Here is a 27,064-nt window from a genome sequence, read left to right as displayed (position 1 = left end):
TTGTCGTTGTGCATACATGATTGCTTTATGACAACAAAGAAAGAGCATTAAATTAGCCACACCATATATTCTTAAACTTGTAGAAAGTTACTAGGTGCAAACAGCATCATATTGCTGTCACAAAACAGCAAGAAGCGATATATTGATTTATACTCATGATACACGAGCAGAGAGTGTTTAAAAGTGCAGCCCACAATTCTCCTGTGTTCCAATTTCTCAAGTTTTACATCTTGCCAGTTCCAGAGCTGAGGGTTAGGTCACCCAGCGTGGAGAAGAACTCCTCCATCTCCTTCTGCAGGAGGCGGTTGCGGGTCTCGGCATCCTCGTGAGCTCGCTCTGAGTTGCGCAGCTTGATCTCCAGCATGCGCTGTTTTTTCCGCTCTTGGTCCAACTCCTCCTGCAGTCGTTGCACCTGGGCCTGTAGCGCAGCCACAGAAGTCTCCAGCCTGCAAGCACAGCCCTTGAGTTACTGACCAGAGAGAGACTACAGCCAGAGTTCACCTCTACCCTCCTCCATCAGAGACATGTTGGAATAAGTATCTATTTGGGACAATTTAATGTACTAGAATTCTAATGTATCATACTGTGCGTGGCTCCTCTTTTAACCTGCTTATGTTTTTGTGTTTTATTTATATATTGCACCTATATGAAAAAATTCTTAGATCTTTGACGAAGAATGAATTCCATAATTAGCTTTTCTGCAATATTGTGGAAAAAGTATTTTCCTTCTTCCTGATTTAGTTTATTAATTTCAAATTTTTGACAAATGTTTTCAGGTCTTCATCTAAAATGTAATATTACATAAAGGTCACCTGAATGAACAGGTAACTTTCTCTACTTTTTCATTTATTTAATGAACAAATTCATCCCATACCAACTGACATGTGAAAAAAATAATTGACCCTGTACATTAAATAACTGCTCACACCACCTTCATCTGCAATGACCACAACACAATGATCCCTATAATTCAATATCAGTCCTTTACATCGTTGTGGAGGAATTTTATGCCACTCTCCATTGTTCCTCGTAAAACTGCTTTAATAAAGAAACTAACTGGATGGCTGGTAGTGTAGGGGTTAGAGCTGCTGCCTTTGGACCCAAAGATTGCAGGTTTGAGTCTTGGCTTTAACTCTATTACCCAGCTATTTAAATGGCTAAATAGTTGTAAGTCACTTTGGAGAAAAGCATCTGCTAAATAAATAAATGTAAACTAATACAGGTAGGTTTTTGAGCATGAACCTTACATTTCAGGTCCTGCTTCAGCATCTATACTACACTTCAGCTTCAGCTCAGGGACAGATAATGTTACACTCTCCTTTAAAATTTTCTGATACAGAGTAGAATTCATGGTTCCTTCAGTTAGGGCAAGTTGTGGAGGTCCCCAGGCACCAAGCATCTCCACACCGTAACAGTATCAGCACCATTTTTGATTATTGGTATGATCCTCTTTCTGTGGAATGCTGTGTTTGCATTACACCAGACATTACGGGACCCACATTGTCCAAAATGTTTCACACATCTATATATCCATTCATCTGTCCTTTCTCCCAAAAGCGTTGGGAATGATCCAGGGGTTTCTTGGCAAACGAGAGACAAGGATTTACATTCTTCTTGATTGGCAGTGGATTACACCTATGAAGCCCATTTTTAGCCATGAGGAGAAGCCTGCAGTTGATTGGATGTTTTTTTTAGCATCCTTTGTGACTTATAGGATGATTTTAAAGGGGGGGGGGGGGGGGGGTGCAGTGGTGCAACGGGTTTGACGGGGGCCTGCTCTCTGGTGGGTCTGGGGCTCAAGTCCTGTTTGGGGTGCCTTGTGAGGAACTGGCGTCCTGTCCTGGGTGTGTCCCCTCCCCCTCCAGCCTTGCACCCTGTGTTGCCGGCTTAGGCTCCGTTTTCCTGCGACCCCCCCTTGGGACAAGCAGCTTCAGACAGTGTGTGTGGATGGTTTTTTGCTGCACCCTTGGAGAAATTTCGGCAAGCCAGCTCCAGAGAAGATCCATCACTGTTCCAAGTGTTTTCCATTTGGAGAGTATGGCTCCACTGTGGTTCAGCACACTCCCAGAACAGTAGAAATGGCTTTGTAACCCTTTCCAGATGGATAGATATGAATGAAATTTTCCTGATCTTTTCAGGATTTTCCTTTGATTGTAGCATAATGTGCATGTTGAATCTTTGTACTGGCACCTTGACTCTAATGGTAAGTGTCAAAAGCTCATACTTAGAAGGTCTGGCTATAATCAAGCCTGGCTGTGTCCAGTCAGCTCCCTTCACTTGCATAGCTGTTCAGTCAATAAATACAAATTAGTTTTAAACATGTTACTTGTTCACTCGGGTGCACTTTGGGTAATTTTAGATTTTGCTTTAAGACTTGAAAAACACACACACACACACACACACACACACACACACACACACACACACACACACAGGCTGAAGCTGCTTGCCCGTACAGGGTCGCAGCGAGCCAGAGCCTAACCCGGCAACATAGGGTGTAAGGTTGGAGGGGGAGGGGACACAACCAGGATGGGACACCAGTCCGTCACAAGGCACCCCAAGCAGGACTCGAACCCCAGACCCACCAGAGAGCAGGACCTGGGCAAACCCGCTGCACCACCGCACCCCCTGTGACCTGAAAACACTCTGTATTAAAAATTTGTAATTATACAGAAAACCAGGGGGAGGCAAATACTGTTTCATAGCACTGCACATATAAAGAGACCTTAAACTTGTAATATTTTCATCCTGAAAACTGTGTGTCCAACTAATTGACTTGATTAATAAACTAAACAACAAAGGAAATTATTACAGTGAAGGTGATGCCTACTTCTTGGCCCTGGTTCCATAGGCCACTTTCTGTTGCCGCAACTCCTCCTTCAGCTCTGTTACCCGGGTAGCAAGAGCCTCAGAGCTGCCATCACTGTCACCAACCCCGGCAACAGTCATGCAGTTGATCTCACAGCCTCTGGCACTGGTGGCACAGTGATCCACAGCACCATTGCTGTTCCCCAGTTCTGGGGGTTCCTCACCATTCTGGACATTAAGCCCCTCCTCCTTTCTATAGTTCAGGCTAGTTAACTTGGTGTCGCTGATCTCCTGTGCTGAGGTCTCTGGGGGCAAGGTAGACCAGGCTTTGCTGGCTACACTGGGCACACTTAAGCTACAGGGGGACACATTATCGTAGGTTGACAGCCTGTTCTGTCCCCCTGACCCCCCAGATCCACCCACCCGCTCCCCGGATGATGTGCGACGGTGGCCCCGCAGGGATGATAGCCCATTCATCAACCAGCTGCCAGTAGACATGCTGGGAATGTCCACAGAAGAGCCGCCCATCTTGCCAGTACCCTTGAAAGAACACTTCCAGCCAGGCAGGGACTTGGTCTGCTTGCTGGGGCTGATTGCTGGCTCTGCCTTTTCCTGAGGTGCCAGCTTGGAGGGTACACTGGCAATGGCATCCAGGCAGGGGGCGCTGCTGCACAAATTCTCAGAAGGGTGGATGCTCCTCCCAGTGGAGGAGCAGTCTTCTTCAGAGATCCACCCCACCATGCTGCGCTGGTTCTGGGTTTTTGCAACCTGTGTGTCACTAGTAGGTTCTGCATCAGGCTCCGCATACAACTGCTTGTGTTCGCTGATGAGCACTGTCATTAGGTGCTGGACCTGGGAGGTGCCTGAAAGCAAGGACAAACTCAGCACAGCCGAGCATCCAGCCTTTGCCACAGATGATGTCCTCAGTTACCAAGCATCACAGTATAAAACAGTAAAAACAGAAAAGCTGAGAAAAATAAACAAGGTGGTAATTAACAATGCATTCTTTAATCCCCCTAGGAGCAAAATGTACCTTCCATAATGGTCACGGGATCCTCGATTTTAGGCCGAAGAATGTTGGGTCCAAACACTGTTGCAAGGTTCTGCACGCTCATCTTGTTTTCACTTGACAGGGACTGAACTTCATCAAGGAACCTATGCAGAGCAGTGAAATATGAGAGAAAATACATGATTTTGTGTGTGAAATTGTGCTATTTAGCCTGGCATAAAGCAGCTGTGAGCAAAGAAGTCACTTAACCAGCAGCACTGAAAGGCTACTATGTGAGGATTTGAGTTTAACTAATCACAATCACACTTGAACTTCTAAATCATTCAGCAACTGTAAATTATATACACCTTGAAAGTTTCACAGAATTTTCTTATGCAAAGTAACAATACATAAGGTAATGATCTTGTTTTTTACATGTTCTGCCAATGCATTTTATGTATTATATCAGATAGTTCTTTCAAATATTCAGTATGACATCTGATTAGAGAAATACATTTGTAAGATAACATTCTGACTGCTGTTTTTAGAGACTAGCAGCCAATGACAACCAATCTGTATAGGCAAGGTCAGCAGATTGTACTCAGATCTTAGCTTGCATTAAAGCTTCTAAACACACTACAGTGAAATGAGATGGCATGGAGAAGGTAAGAGAGCATACTTGGAGAAAAGAAATTTGGAAAACATACTTGCAGATGTATTTCAACAGGTTAAAATTGGCCCGTGGGAGGGTCTTCACTTGCCTCGACAGTTCCTGTATGCCCTTGACGGAAACATTTCAAAACCTCTTTTTCAGCAGGGTTCTTCAACCATTCATAGTAGAACTTTAATTTTAAGTAGAAGATGTGTAAATAGAATTGACATGAAAATTCAAGGGAAATCATTTCTTCACGCATTTTACCGTAAGCTCTTGTTTTTACCAGAAGCTCTTCCCAAAAATGAGGGGGGATACCTTTTGCCAGTAGTCCAGATCAACTAGGTAACCCCAGCTAACCTTGGCTCAATTACACACTCCATGGTGCTGATGTCACATTTGTATGTGTTCCCTACCAGCTATTTATGGTAAATTCTATGTACAGTAATTTTCACATGAGGAGACAATTTGAGAAACAACTATCATATCCAAGGTAGCTGGTCTTGGGGTAAGAGATGGTGTTTTAGAGAACTTTATACCTCAGAACAACCTCAGTCACAAATATCTAGCACATGGTTCATTAAGCTCTTTAACCCCTTGATTTACAAAGCAACTGTACTGAAATAAAATACAGTCTTCATGACCTTAAAGTCTAAATAAGACACAGTGTGGTAAACTAACCCACGTTCTAGTATGGATTTCATTTTGCATCTCCAAGATGCAACCAAAGCTAATATTAATTTATGTGTGCATGCCAAAGCCAGTGTGGGATTCTTTCTGTATAACAGTGGTCCATCTTGGCTTCAGTGTTGACACGATAGAGGATCAAGTTTACAGGATCAGCTGACAGACCGATCAGTGACTCTTAAATCTTGAGTTTGATGGTGGGAGTGGAACAGTGGGCATGGACAAGTTCATATACACAAGCATACAAAAAACACTCACTGTCTCCTTGTCTTTGGCCAGAAGTTGAGCACAGGTGAGGAAATTCTCGTACTTGTCAAAGGGTACAACAGGTTCCGGCAGCTCCCGCAGGTATAGCTTTACTAGGGATGCCACGGTGTGGACATCAGTGTTGCTGCCAGAAATTGCAGAAGGGTCAGTGCCATCGCAGTCAAGTCATGCCACTTCAATAACCAAAGCAGTGTCAGAACATTTATATGGAAAAGTCAGACTAAACAGTGTCTAAATAATCCTTAAACCTTTACCTTAATTACTGTGTTCAATACTTTCCTTTATTTAAGTTAATCCAGTGTAACCCTGGATATTCATTCCATATGCACTTATTCCCCATTATCTGGTCTTCATTCATTCCTGAAAATGGAATTTTGAAAATCCAGATAATGAAGTGCAGCAGACTGGATACATGTCGCATTGGACCAAGTGGTATTAATAACTGCATACAAGATAGACCTACACGAAAAACTGGATATCAGGGGAAAACTGAATATCTGAACATATGTATGTGGGTAGTGGTACCATTGCACACATCCACTAGTTTTACTGACAGCTTCATCTTGAACTAGAAACACTTTTCAAAGTCAAAATCAACTTTATTGTCATTCTTCCTATATGTGAGTTACACATACAGGAGAACGAAATTCCATTTCTCTTTGGACCTCCGTGCAACATAGAACATGCAGTGCAGTTTGTAAAACCAAAAAGATGAATACAACAGACAGACACAGGGGAGTAAAAACACTGAACACTAGCTACAGGAACAGTAATAAATAAATGTTTTGAGTATATTGTTATTTGCTTAAAGTGACACATGCCTTGTACAAAGTGACATGTGCTTTGTTGATGTAAGTAGTGAAGACTTTCATTTATATGTGTGGGAAATCAACTATGTCAGGAGATGGAATGTGGATGGTTTGGGGTTTAATGCTGTTGAGGATTCTCACAGCCTGAGGGAAGAAGCTATTGCACAGTCTGGAGGAGGAGGTCTAGATACTTGGGTATCTCCTTCCGGACAGCAGGATAACGAAGAGGCTGTTGGGGAGGGTGGGTGAGGTCGGTTGTGAAGCCGAGGGCCTTGTGGGTACACTGTGCATGGTAGATGTCCTGTACGGAGAGGAGAAGGGCACCGATGATCCTTCCTGAAATGTCCACTATTCGTCGTAGAGACTTGCAATCAGGGACCTTGCAGTTCCCATGCCAGGCAGTGATGCAGTTGGTCAATATGTTCTCAGACCCTCTGTAGAAGGTAGTGAGGATGGTGGGGGAAGGATTGCCTTTTTCATTCACTGCAAGAAGTGGAGATGCTGCTGAGCTCTTTTGGTGAGGGTTGACGTATGTGAGGACCAGGTGAAATTCTCAACAATGTACACTCCCAAGATCTTTGAGCTGCTCACTTTCCACTGTGGTGCCATTGATGGTAAATGGGGGATGATCTCCTTTGTTTTACCAATGTTTAGGGAAAGGTTATTGATTTTGTACCAGGTAGCCAGTTGGTTCACTTCTCCTCTGTATGCCGTTTCATCATTGTTGCTGATGAGAACCACAATTGTGTCATCAGCAAACTTGATGATGCAGCTGAAGGCATGTGCTGCAGTGCAGTCATAAATCAGCAGTGTGAACAGAGTGGGCTGAGTACACAGCCCTGTTGGGCACCTGTGTTCAGTATGGTGGTTCAAAAGATGTGCCTGCTGATCTGGACTGACTGCGGCCTTCCAGTCAGGAAGGCAAGAACCCAGTTGCAAAGGGAAGTGTTGAGGCTCAGGTGGCTCAGCTTTTCTATTGGGTGCTGTGAGATGTGTTAAATGCTGAGCTAAATCAATGAATAGTATCCTCACATAGTGGCCTTTTTCCTCCAGGTGTGACAGGGCTGGGTGGAGAGCTGCTGTTATTGTGTCCTCAGTGGAACGATTTGTGAGTTATGCAAACTGAAGTGGGTTGAGTGTGGTAAGGAGGTTGGACTTGATGTGCTGCATGACTAACCTTTCGAAGCACTTCATGATGATGGGCGTCAATGCAATGGGGCAGCAGTCATTCAGGCAGGACACACGAGACTGCTTTGGCACCAATGTGATGGCGGTGGTCTTGAAGCACGTAGGGAGAAGTGCTTGTGCCAGTGAGATATTAAAGATGTCTGTGAGGACATCTACCAGCTGCTCGGCATAGTCTCTAATTGCCCATCCAGGTATCCTGTCAGGACACGCAGCTTTTTGGGGACTGAGTCTGGATAGGGTCTTCCTCACACTGGCTACCGTCACATGTCTGGTCATCCAGGAGTGGAGGGGATTTGCACACTGTTCGTTCTTTCAAAACGTGAGTAGAAGTTGCTGAGCACATCTGGGAGGGAGGCATCACTATCACGGGTCTGTGATGGCCTGAATGCCTCTCCATAAGCGCTGTGTGTTCCTGTTATCCATGAAGTGGTTGTTGATTTTCTGTGCATGCAGAACCTTTGCTTTCCTGATGCCACAGGAAAGGTTGGCACAAGCCATCCGTAGGGATGCCTTCTCCCCAGATCTGAAAGCAGCACCTTTGGACTTTAGCAGTGAGGGGACCTCTGCAGCCAGCCACGGCTTCTGGATAGCCTTAGCAGTGATGGTCTTTGTGACTGTAACATCTTCAATATATTTGCTGATATAGGCAGTTACTGTCTCTGCATATTCTTCCATGTTTGTGTGCCAGCCATGGGAGGCTGCTTCTCTGAACACACTCCAGTCTGTGTGCTCAGAGCAGTCCTGTAGAGCTGAAGTAGTGAATTTCAGAAGTGGTCTGGGAAACCTTTGGAGAGCTGATTACTGGGATTAGCATAACAGAGATGCGGTCTGAGTGTCCAAGGTGGGGGTGGGAAATGGCTTTGAATGCATTTTTTTTCTCTCCGTGTAAACCAGATCTAGTGCATTTTCCCCTCTGGTTGAAAGTGTACATGCTGGTGGAATTTTGGTAGCACAATTTTTAAGGTGGCATGATCGAAATCCCCAGTGATGATGAAAAATCCATCGGGGTGCACTGTTTGCTGCTTGCTAGTGGAAACAGAGTTCACTTAGTACCTCTGACACCTTAGTTTATTTAATTTTATTTTATTTAATACCTCACTATTTAATTTGTCTCCCAAATGTACATTCCTTTTCTATTGTTGTCCTTTGTTTTTTCAGAGGACAATTAAATGTTTCACACTTGCAATCAGACTACCATCTAATCACTCTCTGGACCAGACATGCAACTTGTCTCAAAGTATAGGTTTTTTGTTACATTATTAAATTATTACATACTTAAAATGGGTACTGTGGGTAATGGTAATAGACCAAAGTACAGAGAGGATTGGAAATATAAAAGAAATGACCAAACACAGTTCTCAGAGGTACCTGTTGAACAGAGGCTTGTCTCCACAGTCAAAGATGTCCTGCAGCTCTTTCACTAGGTTGGCCTGTCCTGGCAAACGGAACAAACCCTCCTCCTGCAGACCTCGTTCTCGAATGAAGTCCACACACTGCTCCACCAGTCGTGGAACCTCCCGTGGGCCGAACCGTTGTTCATACTGCATCGTGTCCTCCAGTCTCTGGCCAAAGATGCCTGGACACACATTGGTGTGCATAGATAAAGCCGAGATTTTCTTACATGCTGTGGTAAACACCTTGAAGTAAATATTTTAAATCACTCAAATCACAAAAGTCCATTCTAGTTTCACCTCCCTTGGAGACAACCTCAACCCTGATGATAGCATAACAACGAACGCCTGCACCTGATTACCTGCAGATCATTCATTTTTTATATCTAATATCTAAGATGTAGCACGCGGGGTGGTCTGAAGAGGGGGCGGAGCCGGGTATGGGCCAGCAGCAGCTGGAGCTAATCACTACCTCTATTTCTTTCCCCGAATCCACCAGTGAGAGAGAGACTGAGGAGCCGATGACTGAGAATGCTCCAAGACGTCCACGACCCCGAGCAAGACACCAACCCCAATCGCAACCCCACAGACGAAGCTCCCCCACGGTCTACCCATTCCCTGTCCTCCCATTCCTCCCTCTGTCTCCTTCCCCGCATGACCCTGAATAAAACCCCCTCTCACGAAACTTCCCTACCTGTGCTGGCACTTCCTTTTACATAAGATTTTTCAGAGTCTAATCTGTAAATAAATCAAGGAGCATCTGTATTATTGACCTTTTGAATGCATAGATAATAAAGTTGAGAGAGACCAGAAGCCGAAAAATACTAGACTCTTAGGTGATGCGTTGGTCAGTGGGGTCAGCTGTGGAGGTTGATTGGGAAGTGGTGGAAATTATTATTTTTTTTTTTTGATTATTTTTCAGTGTTTTAATCTTATTTTTTTATGTTTGAAGTTAAAATATTAGAGAACTTTTTATTGTGGCACTATCTGAAGTTTTCATAGAGCCTAAACAGCAAATAAATGGTATACATCTATTACTAAACTAATTGTGAATTAGTAATTAAAGTGATTTGTGTGAATTATTACAGAGTTACATGTGGATTTCCAGTCCCAGTTGTGTTCCGAGGTTGAGGAACCAGTGCACTTTTTTCTAGTAATTTTTACTGGTTACTGTTTGACACCCCCCCGCCCGCCTTGTACCCCCATATCTCCACCCTGACTTTTGTGATCTTTTGATTTTTGTGGTCAGCAACAAGGGTGGCTGGTCATGGTCAGGGAGATCCCTGTGTTAAACAGGGCTTTAACATCAGACAGATGTAGATCTAGATCTGTGTAGGAGAGTCTTGGCAGCCTCTCATGGCTCTACCTGTACAAATCGAGATCTGTGGACATAAGCTTATAGCATGATGCGGTGGACTTGTGTGACTCTATGTGAAACACATAGCAAACCCAGCACATAAAGAGTGTTTAAACAGTGTCAAGGAATTCTATTACCACTTAACACCATTCAGTAAAAAGTAATAGTGTTTATTCAGCTGATCATTGAATGTACTTATAGCTCCTATCCTAGCTGCTTCATCTGAGATGATTACAGAGGAGCAAGGATAACTGTCTCCTGGCTGAGCTTCACATTCATACTGGGAGTTTGACAGCTTGTCACACTCAACTCAATACATAAATTTGGCCACAGTTCTGGAGTCAGTCTGAGCATCATGTCCTGTTTTAACCTTCAAATTGAAGCACCATGTTAATCCCAGTAATGCAGTGCTTGTTTTGTGTGTGTAACTGACACTACCTCCACCAAGTGGGGCCCAGATGACGCGACGAATGGCTTTCACCCAGTCCTCCATGTCAGCATGGGAGCTTGCCATCAGCAGCAAAACTTCATGGCCAAGGGCCCCTCGGTCCGAGTCTCCCGCCTTGCCTGCAGCACATACACAGGCAGCCAGTAAGCACCTGGACTACAGCTGGGTTCCTTCTTTGAAAAGTATATCCTGTCACTTATTCTTCTCCTTATACTTTCAGAAAATAATAATAATAATAACTGTTACAGCCTGTTATGTTACAGGCTGGAGTACCCTGGAGCAAGGTACTTACTCTGAACTGCTCCAGTAAAAATTACCCAGCTGTATAAATGGATAAATAATTGTAAGTAGCTATCAGGCACTTTGGAGAAAAGCATCAGCAAAATAAATACAGTAAATGTAAATATTAAGCAAAAATGCATGTAATACCTACAATACTGCAAGCATCCATTGCTGTAAATATTTTAAATTATTCAGTACTTTCCTTATCTCTAATATAATTGTGCATCATTGGGATAGTGAATCTTCTCCTTCTCTCGCATCAGTGCTGTAAATACTCATCTGTCTGTAGCCAACAAAGGTGACATATATCTAATTAACTAGAAGTCTACTACCGGAATATAAGTGATAGGTTTAGCCATGGTTCAGATGGCATTGCATCTTTTCCACTGACATTTCTGTATAGCCGTCTAGGAGGAAAGAGGGCCTATGGAATATTATTTTCAAACCACAACAGCATTCAGATGCAAATAAACAAATGGCCTACCCGAATACCCTCAGTATGATTTATATGTATCTCCAAAAAAAAAAAAAAACCTACTGGGAAGGTGATTAGGAATTGGCGATATTCTGGTAAAGTTTTATGGAGCTACTTGTGTGATGAATGTCAGTGCATATAGTGGAAAAAAACTAACTGTACTTAAGAGTCACACATCTGCAGCTACATTTATCCATTTAGCTGACGCTTTTCTCCAAAGCAACTTACAATGTTAAGGTGACAATGCTTACAATCATTTACCCCTTTATACAGCTGGGTAATTTTACTGAAGCAATTTAGGGTAAGTACCTTGCTCAAGGGTACTACAGCCAGAGGTGGGGATCAAACCTGCAACCTTTGGGTCCAAAGGCAGTAGCTTCTAACTACACATGAGATGTATGTCGCTTTGGAGAAAAGTGTCTGCAAAATGAATAAATGTAAATGCCATGCTGTTGTTTTTGAAATTGCACTTTCATTATGACAGAAGTTTAATCTTTAGGCTTCAAAAGAAACTCACACGTTCAGACACAGATCCTTGTGTTACCTTTCACTTTATGTATCAACTCTCTGCATGAATTATGTATTTACAAAATCTCTCAAAATCTTGACCATGCTTAAAATGATACTCTCAGATAATATATAAATAAAACTGGTATGTAAAACACATCTGGCAAAATTATTTAATTCATAAATTTTCACTACTGAACTGCACAATATCATTCAAAATTCCTTGTTCACACATGACTGTGTGGCTAGTCACAGCTCCAACATCATCATAAAGTTTGCTGACGATACCACCATTGTGGGTCTGATCACCAACAACGCTGAGACGGCCTACAGGAAGGAGGTGAGGCTCCTGAGAGAGTGGTGCCAGGACAACAACCTGTCTCTCAATGTCAGTAAAACTACGGAGCTGGTGATTGACTTCAGGAAACAGGATACGGTTCATGCACCCATCTACATAGGAGGGGACGTTGTAGAGAGGGTCAACAGCTTCAGATTCCTAGGGGTCACCCTCACTGCCAAACTCATGTGGACTGAGCACACAGCACCAACCATCAAAAAGGCCCATCAACGTCTCCACTTCCTCAGGCGTCTGAAGAAAGCCCGGATATCCACTACAGTCCTCACCACTTTCTACAGGTGTGCTGTGGAGTCCGTCCTCACAGGGTGTATTACATCCTGGTGGGGCAGCTGCTCCATACAGGACAAGAAAGCCTTATAGAGGGTGGTCAAAACGGCTCAGGGAATCATCGGCACACAGCTACCAGCAGTCCAGGATACCTACACCACACGCTGCCTCAGAAAGACAATGCTCATCATGAAAGATCATAGTCACCCTGCACGGGCACTTTTCTCTTCTCTGCCATCTGCAAAGCGGCTCAGGTCTATTCAAATCCGCACTGCTAGGTACAGGAACAGCTTTTACCCCACTGCTGTAAGAGTACACAACTCGAACCAATGTGCCATCTTTAGTAACTAGAGTTGGACTGTTCCTCCCAAGCACATTGGTAAATTACACTGCCACTTTAAGCATTCTCATTCTCTCGTTTTGAGTTCTCTGGCTGTCAACTGGTATTATTGTTATTACTGTTACCATTATTTATTGCTATTGTTGTTGCACTACTCACTGTCATTGTCATTGTTTTGTTTGTGCAGTACTTCCATTGTCTCTGTCTTTGTCCATAGTCTGTGGAGAAGCATTCAAGAAGAATTTCATGATACTTGTACATGGTACTTGTACCTATGACAACAAACTTGAACTTGAAAATCAAACTTGACAAGTACTAGTTTCCACTCCCCTTTTGTTAATCTTTGCAAATGCCAAAGTGATCAAGTAATAGCTAGCAGAGAAGAAAGCAGAACTGGAGAGTAGGTGCAGGTGTAAAGATTTCTGTGAGGAGTACCGAAGTAAAAATTCAGATCAAAAGCAGAGAAAGACTGGATTCATTGTTTTTTATTCTTCTTCAGGCTCCTAATCCTGAATCCTCAGTGAATCCTGATGGACCTCAATCTTGTTTTGATGTAGTGCAGTTAATTTGTTCGTAGAGTTACACAGAATGGTGAAGAAGAGCTGGTAAGATGACTGAGTGTGAAGTCTTGTCTGGAGTAAAATCAATGTAGCATAAATTAATGAAGATATTCTGAATAAAAACTCAGTTTTTACAGCAGACTTTTACACAATGCTTATGTAAGCACAATTCACTTGCTTCCATTATATTAAGTGGAATTCTTGATTTTTAAAATGGCCTCACTGGCAAAGCCTTTCTTATTTGTCGAACCCTCTTTGTGGGTGAGCAACTGCAGACTCAATGCTTTGTTAAAGCCAGCACTTCTTCATCAGTTCAGCATGAGCTGTATAGCCAGTCAGCAACGATATGCAGCTATCAGACCCTTAATGTAGCCAGTCTGACATTTGGGAGGTAACGTGTGCTTGGCACAAATGGCACAGAGCTAGCAATACTAGCGTTTGCTAATTCTGCTTCCAGCAACGAGGGGTGGCAAGTGATGGGAGTAGACAGTCAAGTCAGCTGATGGCCTTTCCCGCTTCTTCAGGTGGAGTCTCAGATTTGAATCACTGGACTTTTTTTTTTTTACAGGAGAATTTCAGGGTAAGTTCTTAGTTTAAGGTTACAGCAGTGGGGAGATTTGTTCTGACCTTCGGCCATATGTCTTGGACACTCAGGTGAAGAGAGGGGCTGAGCTGTCAACTGATCATCACCTGGTGGTGAGTTGGATTCGATGGCGGGGGAAAAAGCTGGACAGACCTGGCAGGCCCAAATGCATAGTGAGGGTCTGTTGGGAATGTTTGGCGGAGGCCCCTGTCAGAGAGGTCTTCAACTCCCACCTCCGACAGAGCTTCAACCAGGTCCCGAGGGAGGTGGGGGACATTGAGTCCGAATGGACTATGTTCCGCGCCTCCATTGTCGGGGCGGCGGTTCAGAGCTGCGGCCATAAGGTCTCCGGCGCCTGTCACGGCGGCAATCCCCGAACACGGTAGTGGACACCGGAAGTAAGGGATGCCGTCAAGCTGAAGAAGGAGTTCTATCGGGCCTGGCTGGCTCATGGGACTCCTGAAGCAGTTGACAGGTACCGACGGGCCAAACGGAATGCAGCTCTGGCAGTCGCCGCGGCAAAAACTCGGGCTTGGGAGGAGTTCGGTGAGGCCATGGAGGAAGATTTTCGGTCGGCCTCAAAGATTCTGGCAAACCGTCCGGCGACTCAGAGGGGGGAAGCGGTGTTCCACAAACACTGCTTACAGTGGAAGTGGTGCGCTGCTGACCTCAGCTGAGGATGTCCTCAGGCGGTGGAAGGAGTACTTTGAGGATCTCCTCAATCCCTCCGACACGCCTTCCGTAGAGGAAGCTGAGGCCGGGGACTTGGAGGGGGACTCGTCCATTACCCTGGCTGAAGTTGCTGAGGCAGTCAAAAAACTCCTCGGTGGCAAGGCTCCGGGGGTGGATGAGATCCGCCCCGAGTTTCTCAAGTCTCTGGATGTTGTGGGGCTATCTTGGCTGACACGCCTCTGCAGCATTGCGTGGAGTTCGGGAACGGTGCCTCTGGACTGGCAGACCGGGGTGGTGGTCCCTCTTTTTAAGGAGGGGGACCGGAGGTTGTGTTCCAACTATAGGGGGATCACACTCCTTAGCCTCCCTGGGAAAGTCTATGCCGGGGTACTGGAGAGGAGAATCCGACCGATAGTCGAACCTCAGATTCAGGAGGAGCAATGCGGTTTTCGCCCTGGCCGTGGAACACTGGACCAGATCTATACCCTCACTAGGGTGCTGGAGGGTTCGTGGGAGTTTGCCCAACCAGTCCATATGTGTTTTGTGGACCTGGAGAAGGCATTCGACCGTGTCCCTTGTGGCATCCTATGGGGGGTACTTCGGGATTATGGGGTTCGGGGCTCGTTGCTACGGGCTGTTCGTTCCCTGTATGACCGGAGCAGGAGCTTGGTTCGCATTGCCGGCAGTAAGTCAGACTTGTTCCCGGTGCACGTTGGACTCCGCCAGGGCTGCCCTCTGTCACCGATTCTGTTCATTATCTTCATGGACAGAATTTCTAGGCGCAGCCACGGAGCGGAGGGTGTCTGTTTTGGTGGCCGCGAGATCTCGTCTCTGCTTTTTGCGGACGATGTGGTCCTGTTGGCTTCATCAAGTTAAGACTTGCAGCGTGCACTGGGGAGGTTTGCAGCCGAGTGCGAAGCGGCGGGGATGAGAATCAGCACCTCCAAATCCGAGGCCATGGTTCTCAGTCGGAAAAAGGTGGATTGCCCCCTCTGGGTTAGGGGGGAGTTGCTCCCTCAAGTGGAGGAGTTTAAGTATCTCGGGGTCTTGTTCACGAGTGAGGGAAAAATGGAGCGGCAGATTGACAGACGGATCGGTGCGGCGTCCGCAGTAATGCGGTCATTGTACCGGTCTGTTGTGGTGAAGAGGGAGCTGAGTCGTAAGGCGAAGCTCTCAATTTACTGGTCAATCTACGTTCCTACCCTCACCTATGGTCATGAACTCTGGATCATGACCGAAAGAATGAGATCGCGGATACAAGCGGCAGAAGTTTCCTCCGCAGAGTGGCTGGGCGCACCCTTAGGGATAGGGTGAGGAGCTCAGTCATCCGGGAGGAGCTCGGAGTAGAGCCGCTGCTCCTCCGCATCGAGAGGAGCCAGTTGAGGTGGCTCGGGCATCTGTTCCGGATGCCTCCTGGATGCCTCCCTGGGGAGGTGTTCCAGGCATGTCCCACTGGGAGGAGGCCTCGGGGCAGACCCAGGACACGTTGGAGAGACTATGTCTCCCGGCTGGCCTGGGAACGCCTTGGGGTTCCCCCAGAGAAACTGGAGGAGGTGTGCGGGGAGAGGGAAGTCTGGAGGACTCTGCTTGGACTGCTGCCCCCGCGACCTGGCCCCGGATAAAAGCGGAGGAAGATGGATGGATGGATGGATGGAGATTTGAACCTGCGTCCTTTAATTGCAAAGTGATGCGTCTAATCAATGTGCTCTCTGTTTCTCCCCATTTACAAAGACACACTTCAAGAACAAAGAACCTAAAAGAGCTGATGCAGCAATCAATAAGGTTTATTAGTAGCTGTTTTCAGGTGGACATACATCACATTCACAGTTATTATACTGACGGGTGCTCTGTGCCCATTCTTTGATAGAGTACAGCTGCTAACAGCAACTGCTGTAACGATCATGCCAACATACACGGTTATTCAAGACTTCAAGATTAAACACTACATGCGTGACCTGAAATCTTCCTCATCTCTGTCATTACAAACTGGAGGAGTGAGCTCCGAAAGTAAAGCCTTCATTTTGTACAAAATGGCGCAGTGCCACTTAATCTGATAGATCACTGAAAGTCTTGAATACAGTGAATACAGTATAAATTTTTTTGTGGAAGTAGGTTTGTCACTAGGCGGCATGATTGCTTTGGTTTTTATATCAGCATCATGCTCTAAATAACCTTAAGTATTATTAATAACCACTGATGTCATGGAAATGTTAAAACATACAGCTCATACTTCATCTTCTGCATTTCCACAGTATGCCACCATAGTACCAGTGCCGTGGGCCATTTCCAAGGAACTCCAGAATCATATAAGGCATGCAAGAGTCATGCTAGAAGCACACGACTCATGAATATACTCTGACGACACAGATAAGCTGGAGCCCTTCATTCATCCACTGAAGACAAATTTATTATGTGAACCACTGAATACTGCAGGTGTCTACGGTATTTCCAGTTTCCTCCTACACGAGTTTTTCTCGTTTTACATCACAGCCTGAGTAGAGAACAGGTGAAGCACTTCAGTTATAAGCAGATGTGAAATTATACGAATCCAGGCTTCCAGGACTCCCAAATTTATTTTTAGACTGTGATCAGCCTAGCTCGGACTATCACAGCTACTGTGTGTTGAAGAAGCAGAAGTCTCACTTCCCATGTGACAAATTCGTTATTCGCGCTTTCATTTCTCCTGTGGCCAGTGGCATATAGCCAGTGGCAAAAAAAAAAACAAACAAAAAAAAATTTCATACTTTGGTAAGACCACATTATACAAAGCTTGGGCACTATTCAAAACAAAAACCTGACTCAGCTGAACTATAAACCTATTCTATGGCTGGTAATGTGGCACATTCAGCAGAAACCTAGAAGTGCATGTAGGATTGTGTCCCTTGATCTGCATGGTTCAAGCACTGAACCACCTGCCTCTGGGATTTCCTGAGCCTTAGAGTGCCCTGGCTGTTGGTGAGAATGGAATCGCACATGGCTCGCAGTGGGTCAGCCCTCATGCTGTTCCCAGAGCCTTTCGTTCTGAGTTGTTATGGTTCCACCACTGGTAGCTCAGATGACAGGAAGCCAGAAAGGTTACAGATTAAAGCCCCAGGATGCTGCTGTTGTTCAAACCTATGAGAAAGCTTTTTTGCCTGAATTGCTCCAGTTCAAATTATAGCTGTATGCTTTTGGTCAAGTATTGCACAGCACCAGGTTGACTACACATGCAAGAAACTATTTCTTTTGTCAAAAAGTTTTGACTGGAAATCAACTAACAAGTATTGCATAGATTGCCAAGGTATACTCAAACTTTTGACTGTAACTGATTTTTAAATGTTGAATTTAAAATTTAATTTTAGATTTAATTTTCTATAATATTTATAGATTTAAAAAGCAGGGACTGATGACTACTATCCAGTGGAATTTTTTTATTTAATTGTGAACTAAAGTTAATTAAGAACAGAATTAATAAAACTTAACTTAAAATGACACATTTGCATTGTAATTTGAAAAACAAAGTGTGTTCCTGTGGTATAAAGTGCATTTTGTGGTATGAACAGGTCTACATTTTTGTTAAGACTAAATCCTAGAAATTTCATTGACTAAAACCCCCCCAAAAAATTCAGTTTTCATTTATCTATTAAATCAGTAAAAAAGAGGCCTGTTTTATGTTTACATTTACATTTTAGATTTATTCATTTAGCAGATGTTTTTCTCCAAAGCAATGCACATCTCAGAGAACAATATAAAAAGTGCATTAGACCAACAGAGAGAGAGATTTGGATGCAGACACGTTTCTTGAGTACAGTCCATTTGTTACATACCACCGTATGAACCAATGTACATTACACAAGTAGGCGCACATAGGCTTTCCATTATTAAAAAAAATGTGAAAATATTCCTGTTACTATAGTATTGAGTTAGACTTTTTTTAAAATACATATAACAATGTGTTTCAGAATATAGCTCTATAAACTATGCCGTATCGAATTTGTCAGTATTTCGGAAACTGGTAAATGCGATCCTATTAACTTGGTTCAATTATGGTAATTACCTTCTAGGGAAATGTGTAGGCCTCATCTGACTGACTAAGAAACAGAATGATTTGAATGGTTATCCCATCCTTGCCATCATGTGGTGTTCAAAAGAAATTTCTGAAGAGCTCTGGAGAAAAGTTGCTCACTTTGGATGGAGTTACATAGCCATTTCTTAGGCTCTACCCCAATCAAACCATAGTAAGGGCCATAATTACCAAATGAAAGAAAATTTGAAACAGTGGTGAATCTACAAAAAGATCTCATGAAAAAGATCTGATCAAATTTAATTTAAAAAAGGTGCAAAGCAAAACAAGGTCAGGAAGAAGAAAGGGGCCAAATAGTTTTTCACAGCACTGTATAGAAAGGTGTAAAACCGGATAATTTTCACAAAAAAAAAAAAAAATCTACAAAATAGGTAGTTTCAGTCACTGACCCTTCTTACAATAATTTGTAAGCTTACAAAGCAGCTACCTAAAATCCACAGGCATATCTAATCAGATTTTGACCTATTGTGAACTTCATATTTTATGATAGCGGTAACTTAAAGCGAAACTCAACATTTCCGAACAGTAATTTTGATTCTTCCTCTATTCTGTTCTGCAGGCTGCGCAACTTTGGCTACAGCTGTTACATTTTAATTCAACATAACCTCAATATATGATAATTGTGTATGGGTTGCTCTCGGGTGGCGTTTGGAATTGTAAATGATGCAGACCAGATACCACAATGTTGCTACTCCTTGCCACAGACTCATTCTCTTAGTCAATTAGACTAGAGCAGTGTATCCTCCGGAGTAGAGTTTAAACCTGTTGAAAACCAAGGGGATGTGCAAAGCTGCATTTTATGTGCTCTGCCTCACCTGGAACAATTTCAAAAAGATGGCGCCCAGGTTCCTCAGGGTTGCCTGAGAGTTCAGTCACCTGACTGCCATGGAGGGGGATGCAGCCCTGTGGAGGGAAAGAGTAGTGAGGAGAGCAGAGGAAGCACCATTTCTGCATCACCATCTCTCACAAATACAGGTGTACAGATCAGAGGTTAGCAGAAAGAAATAAATAAAACAGCTCAGTGTGCATTTTTTGCAGCAACAGAAAGTAGGATGACAGGATTATACATTAGACACACACAAGAAAGACCATAACAGTACACGTATAGTTTTTCAGTCTCAAGCATTGCTTAATTACTGCTAAACTGTACAACGATTGGTTTTAAGTGCTGCTGCTGATCACTGTGAAATAAGGTAAAGAGAATGCAGAGCCATTTCAAGCTTGGAAATGAGCCCCTGATGACTACATTGTTTTCATTTCTTCAAATGGAAAAATTTATTTGATTTGCTTGACAACTCTAATGAACTCTGGAAGGTTTGGACACCCTTCCGGAAGTTATTAGAATGTGCTTCATAATCACACCTGTGATATATTGCAACCTTTTGACCTGGCTCTATGTATGTGGAAATATTTTCACTCCTCTGGTATACTGTTCCAACCTGTATGTTGTTAACCTTGCGTCTTATAAATAAATAAGGACGTGAGCCCCTTCTCAAGCCCGAGTCTACAACACAATTTAGCTTGTGTGTTACTTAATGACATTTTCAGTGCTGTGCAGGGATGTTTGTCTCTTTTGCATGCCCTCACCTCCAAAGGCCTGAGGAGCAGGTTCTGAGGCATCCTGTCTCATACTGTCCTAAACCAGTTCTGAGAGAGCATCTGGCAGCTAGTGATGGATGTGCGAGGACACTCCAGGCCATTCAGAGGTGGTTGGAAAGCAGTCTCATAAGGGTATGAGGTCACCTTTCCTTTCCTATATCTGCCAAACAGCCTGTCTTGCAATGCTGCTAAGCAAGGGGGACAGGGCCTCCCTTATTACAAACCATTGGTAACAAGGCTGCTTCGACTGTGAGGAGGTTCAAGGCTGAATGATCATCATGTCCTTTTCTACATGTCAGTTTGCAGAAATCCACTTCTGCAAACTGACATGTAGAAAAGGACATGATGATCATTCAGATAGGACGATATGACTTTTATCAGCAACAGCTCTCTCATACTGGTTCATTTGTGTGATATGGCAAAAACAGAGACAGCTGTGGCTGCATTGTCCAACCCTCTTATTTCACTATCAATAGTGAAAAGCAACTGGCAGGTAATGTACCCAGTGTAGCAATCAGATATTTGTTTTGTTCCAGCCATATAAATTCAAATGGTTAGCTGTGTTTGATCATGCCCACAGGCAAACAAGCCATTTCAAGGCCAGATTCAGACATAACTGCAATGGTTATTTGAGGTGGTGTTGTTAAGTTTTAAGGCACCCTGTATATAAAATTAGGCTGCCCTGCTCACATCACAGGCTGAAACACTGATAAGCCCTTTGGAATCCATTTCTAATCAATTCCCACTGCAATTTTGTAGGTACTGGATTACCAGAAGGAAGCCAGTGAGCTACACTAGGTGTCTCTGTGCGTGTCAGAGTTATCCAATTAAGGTGTGTGTGCATGTAAGATGGGCTGGGAGTCTGAAAAGGCTCACCTGTGGCTTTGTCTCCTCCTCATCCTTGTAGAAGTAGAGCTGGTCAGCCCGCAACACGAACCAGCGCAGCTGCCAGTTCTTCATGATGTTCCGCTGCTTCTTCAGCCAACCAGCCTTAAGCGCCCTCTCCTGGTGGCCTGGGGAGCAAGGCCGGCCAGAGCGGGACAGCTCCCCCATCACCATGCTCTTGGACCTGGCTGGAGACAGGCACACAGGTGCATCCATTCACAGAAACATACACACCTGCAGGAATGTTACTATATCTGCTCTGCTACACACAAGACTTTGTTGCCTGGACCTGCCTTGAACAGGTGTACAATGCATGTGGTCCAGAACGACACTCTGCGTTTTCTTACTGTGTTCAGGATGATTGAATATTCATATTGTTTACCTGATGCCTGTGTCATAACCTGTTTTCACATTACATTCACATAATTTAGTATGGGTCAGAACTGCTGCTGTAAGCCTTAATTTATCTAACCACTTTCAGTGTAAGGTGGCATAGCAGTTAGTGTGAGTGCCTCATAGCTCTTGGGCTGTGAGATTAGGCCGAGGTTTAATCCCTTCACAGTCTGTGGAGACTCTGAGTGTTTCATGGGGTTAGCTAGTTTCCTCTCACAGTCCAAAAGCATGTGTTACAGGTGGACTGGAAACTATATGCACACTTGCTGAAACCACCTGTCCCAAGCGGGGTCACGGTAAACTGGAGCGTAATCCAGCAACACAGGGTGTAAAGCTAGCGGGGGAGGGTACACACCCAGGACGGGACGCCAGTCCATCGCAAGGCACCCCAAGCGGAACTCAAACCCCAGACCCGAGAGAGAGCGGGACCCGGCCAAGCCCCGTGTCACCGCGCCCCTGTAACTATATGATATTCGGTTATTGATAGTTGAGTGAGTTATTGCCAGTATTTGCAATTTAGATTCTGACCTTTGTCATGCAGCTAATTTTATTGTGTGTCCCTTCTGCTGTTGATCACAGAGATGTCTGGTTATGCTCAGTAGTCTGATTCTAGACCTACAGCATGGACAGGGGAGATAGATGAGTATGTGAGCCACAGCATTCATTACGTACACGGTGATTAACATAAGATCACCCTGTGACACAGCAACCCTTATTAACATGAGCCCCAGGCAAACACAGCTGGATCCATTTTAGAAACACATGATCTGACAGTGTCATTTTGACAACAATGTTTCCGTTAGGGCTCCGAGCCAGAGACAGCAGATGAATGAATCCTTTACAGCGCAAGAAAATCAATGCTTTTTTCCCCATTTGCTCTTAGTGCTGATGGCAGGGAAAGGCGCTTGCTTGGCTTCTGCGGGCTGCTGCTGTGAGCCGGCAGCTCCTTTATTGCGGAGTCATGACTGCTGCTTGTCTGGCCCGCCTGGGCTGCGTTGGTAATGGCCTCACTCATCTGCCCAGTGAGCCCTTTTATCATCCCACGTGTCCCTGCACACTGTCCACTGCAAAACCCACACAATCTCATTACATCCTAGGATGGGTTAATGGAGCCTTCATTAGACTTAGTGCCTATCTCACAGCACAGGGAAAAAGCAAAACCACTCACTAGCTTTAACAGCGGTGGGGTAGGGGGTGGCAGTCTCTAGGGGAAGTAATAAATGGTGCTCCTCCTTATTACTCATAAAGCAGAGTGATCATAGCACGTCTGCTGGATGACTGACGGGAGTATGAAGCCTCAGACTCCAGCAACATGCTAATTCATTTATACGGCACTCTGCTGGGACCACAGTGCTCACCAGCCACCAGGAGGCTGGCTTTGGTGACCTAAGTCACATTTCAATAAACCATGTTTGAACAAAGAGAACACAACCTTTCTCTCTTGTTCTCTTATGCCAGAGTGTTCATTTTGTTTAAACCAAAAAAAAAAAAAGAATTGGCAATAAATGTGTGCATCTGGTTTCTCAGCTTGCAGTGGTATACACATCAACAAGTGACCCATTGTTTTTTTTGTAGTACTGCTTCCAGACACCACATGTCCACAATCCAGTTTTTAAAGTTTAATGGTGGCATTTTGAGGGGGAAAACTAAGAACAGCATTTCTCCATGAATCTTTCAACATCTTTTTCTGTACCGCATTTTTGACTGAGCAATTTCCCCACTCATTTGTGTGCCAACACCCAGCACTAATTCTCATCCTTAGTCAAGATCAGCATTTCAGGCTCTGGAAGTAAATCACTTCAGTCATAGCCCTCTAGTGAAGAGGAGCCATGACAGGTGGGAGAGGGATTCAATCTGCAGCGGACTGGAATTTCAGTGGAACCTACTATAGCTCTATATGCATCTCCTCATATCAGTATCTCCTCTTTGTTCATGTACTACTTTCTGTTACTTTGGTGTAACAGCTGACCTTTTGCATACAGATGTACGATCAACCTGGTGGTCTTGGGTTCATTACATCACGTCATCCACAAACACTCTCCAGAATAACTAGAGCAAGAGCAAGTAACTGAGCACGTAAACAGTAAGCAATATGTAAATAAATGATTGTTTTATTCTGGAATTTTTACAAAAAGGAAAGCACTTTATCTGGTAACCAGTACTGGAGGAAAGATGGGAGCATTAATTCCTTTTCATCAAGAATATTTCTTGCACTGACTCTCACTTTCTGCTGTCATTGTGAGGTCCAGGAGAGCCTCACATGAAGTTTAAGGACAGATTTTTCTTGTACTGTTCCCCTGCGCTTTGCATCGCGCACAGAATACCAGTTATTGATTATTTCTAAGGTTAGTGTTTTAAACCTTTTGCTGGAAATCAGTACATACACCATTTCTGGATGTGAAATAGAAATCTTTGTAACTGGACTGTGTGGGCCTAGCCAGGTTCTGTAGATTATGTCAAGAGGCAATCCAAGCTTGGCCGCTGTGGTGCAGGATATTCGTTTGGAGCCCACAGAATTCAATCCCGTAGAACTGTGTTGCATTTCCTCTAACGGTTGCTGAACACAAAGGATGCAGGACACTCCCTGGTGTTGTATTTCACAGTGAGCAGGCAATCGACCTGAAATAGTGTTCACGCCTACAGGGAAGTTATGGAAATGCTGAGACGAAAGCCTACATCTCATGACTCTACACTTCACTCAGATATCAGACAGTGATCAAGGTACCTGCACTTTTGATTTGTGAATTTGTTGTTTGCAAATACTGTTAATGCTAGAAAGAAGCTCTTGCACATTTGTGGGTCGGTGTAATAATAGCTACTGGAGGACTTAATAATCCAGGTCTGACATTCACCTTTACGATGTGCAACAACCTATGCGTTATTACCAAAATCATACCAACAGAATTAATAAAAAAAAAGCAGGTAGTGTAACTGTTACAACGGTTGCCTTGAAATGAAAGGATCCAACTTTGAATCCCTGTTTCTGCTATAGTACTCTTGAACAAAGTACTTACCCTAAATACCGCCACTAAAAAAATTACCAGGGAATATAAGTGAGTAGATAATTGTAAAGGAAATAGTGAACAATAAACACTATAAATTGCTTTGGACAAAAGTGTCAGATGAATAAAAAATGTAAATATAAAAAAAATAATTGCAAAGCTTAAGGTTTTATTCGAAGCGACTTGCAGTGTTTGACCCATTTATACAGCTAGATATTTTACTGGAGCAAAACTACCTTGATGAAGGGCACTACAGTAGTAGCAGGGTGTAGGCTTCAGTCTTTGGGTAATAAGCGACTCTTTTCATGGACTATACCTAGGCAGAAATTATATAATTCCTAGGCAAAACTATAATATTACTAGACAGAAAGCATAAGCATCTCTTCTGAAAGGTTATAAAAGGAAATAAAAGAGCTCTGAATCTGCGAGCCTTGATGAAGCTATTGATTCAACATTAAAAAAAACTCACGTAATAGTACCTTGATCATAAGTCTTGTTACTTAATACCAAGGACAAAATAATACATTCAGGTGTACAGTTACATGTGACTTTTGGTAGGAACTGAGTCTTCGGTTCTCACCATCAAGAGAATGACAAGATAATTGCCTGGCCTGAACTAGCAGGGATGTTGATCCCACATTCTACAGACAGCACATCTCAAGTGAAGGGATCTAGGAATATTATGCTGAATGCACGAATACATAATGCTGCTTATTTCTGTTGATAGCAATGCCATTTTAAAATCCTTGCTGCATTGCTGCACGTCCTGCAGGGTGGACTTCCTGCAGTGCACAGGCTGCACATCCTACATACAGTAGAGTAATAAGACACGGTGGAATTGCAGTCCATCCCACAGCAGTGCAGTGAGCAGCGTTCTACAGAGGTGGACGAGAAGGGGACTCCGGAGGAACCAAAAGTACTGGGAGGAGGGTTCTCACTTACCTCTCCTTGTCTGCCGGATCTTGGGGCTCAGCATGGCTCCCTCCCTCTCAGCGGCACCGCAGCCTCGCCCTGCAGCGCCTCATCCCGTCTTTCATGCTGCTGGCCATTCGGCCGTGTGCCTCAAGCTCCACTGGTATGCACAGACCAGGGCCGTGCAGACCACGCCCCTCAAACCCATACACACACAGCTCACATACTCCACCCCCACCCGGCACACGCATATGCCCACCCTGCTGCATTATTCATCCCCCACCACCAAACCCACACCACTACAAACCAGACGGCACACAGTGATCTCTGTCAATAACTCACTAGAGCAGAAAGAGGGTGCTACCTCTGCACCCTACCCTTCTCTTTTATTTGGCCTTGTGTGTGCGCATGTGTCTTCCCTGCTTTATCCCCCCCATCCCTTTCACAGCAGCATGCTGTTTGTTCTCTTTGTCCCATCCTCCCCCAATGTGCCTATTATGATACCCACTTCCCCACACCCACCTGCTCCCTGTTTACTGTGTGACTGTCAGTGACCGGCATGGTGCTGGACTACACATCCCACCTCCACTCAGTAGGAGTCTGACCTCTGCCCCGGCAACACAGCAGATGAATGTGACACTTAAAATCCGAGACAAGTATGTTTATTCCAATATACCAAATTTAAACTGGCCTAATTAGGAAGCATTCTGACCATGACAAACCCAACATTTACAGAATAGGATATTTGAGTTCATGCTAAAAGCATTTTCTTTCGTGCTTTTTGGAGATAATTGACCGTGGATACGGATGAGGGATCCATTTTCAGTATCACAACCAGTTCTGGTTGTTTTAGCTCTGGTATTTGTGGAGCATCACAGAAATGCAAGAGGAAGCTCTTGCACATCCATCATGTAGACAGGCAGTGCGAGTGTATCAAGGGAATGTTCCCTCCTTAAGAGCCTCACTGCAGACCTTCAACTGTAATATTGCAACAGTAGAGCACTAACTCACAGTAATCACTGCAAATAAACTATCATCTTATGCTGTGTTTACAGCTTTTGAGTAAATAATTTCTCACATGCGAATCAGCATTGGTTAGCCAGTGCCCAATGTAGTGTGGATGCAGGAGAGGGGGAATGTTACCTGACAGTTTCTGCTTAGTCCGTGACAGGTTCATTGCACCAGCTGCTCTGTTTCCAGATGTTTTGTGGTGGGATGATGAAGGACAGGAACGCACGTGTTTGTTGCTCAGATCAGTAGGATAATCATCAGGATGCTGGTGGTCTCACATTCTTTCATGACCCCAAGCAGGAGACCATACTGGAGCTACCCATGATCAGCCTGGCGAGTGACTACACAGCATATGAAAGCTGTCCTTCTTGCCTCTTTTCCCTCAAAGATGAAGTCTCCAAAAAAAGGCAGAATGTACCACATTTGAGGCAAATGAAGGAACTGAAGCTTCAGAATGCAGAAGTGAAAACTGCAGATTCCTGCCTTATAAACACAGTCTATTACATTTTCACATTTTACTGGATGCTCTGCCTTACAGTCGCCCCAAGTAAACAAAATGT

At 44.2% G+C, this 27,064-nt stretch overlaps 1 protein-coding gene across 2 annotated transcripts; it reads right to left on the bottom strand.

Moving 5' to 3' along the window:
- Positions 1–27,015, bottom strand: arhgap22a (Rho GTPase activating protein 22a). 2 transcript variants are annotated; one of them, XM_018766033.2, is made up of 10 exons: positions 26,637–27,015; positions 21,178–21,374; positions 19,518–19,605; positions 10,586–10,714; positions 8,768–8,975; positions 5,394–5,526; positions 4,504–4,577; positions 3,842–3,963; positions 2,831–3,671; positions 1–446 (listed from the first exon to the last, which is right to left on the bottom strand). In XM_018766033.2, exons 1-10 carry the CDS (start codon positions 26,668–26,670, stop codon positions 224–226), a joined length of 2,049 nt encoding a protein of 682 aa, XP_018621549.2. In that variant the 5' UTR covers positions 26,671–27,015; the 3' UTR covers positions 1–223. The 2 variants fall into 2 exon arrangements, with proteins under 2 accessions (XP_018621549.2, XP_018621548.2); XM_018766032.2 differs by lacking the exon at positions 26,637–27,015 and adding an exon at positions 25,524–25,773.
- Between the last annotated feature and the right edge of the window lie 49 nt (positions 27,016–27,064).

The sequence above is a fragment of the Scleropages formosus genome, chromosome 8 (assembly GCF_900964775.1).
Source record: "Scleropages formosus chromosome 8, fSclFor1.1, whole genome shotgun sequence".
Lineage (NCBI taxonomy): Eukaryota > Metazoa > Chordata > Actinopteri > Osteoglossiformes > Osteoglossidae > Scleropages > Scleropages formosus.
This window is presented reverse-complemented; position numbering and strand designations above follow the sequence as displayed.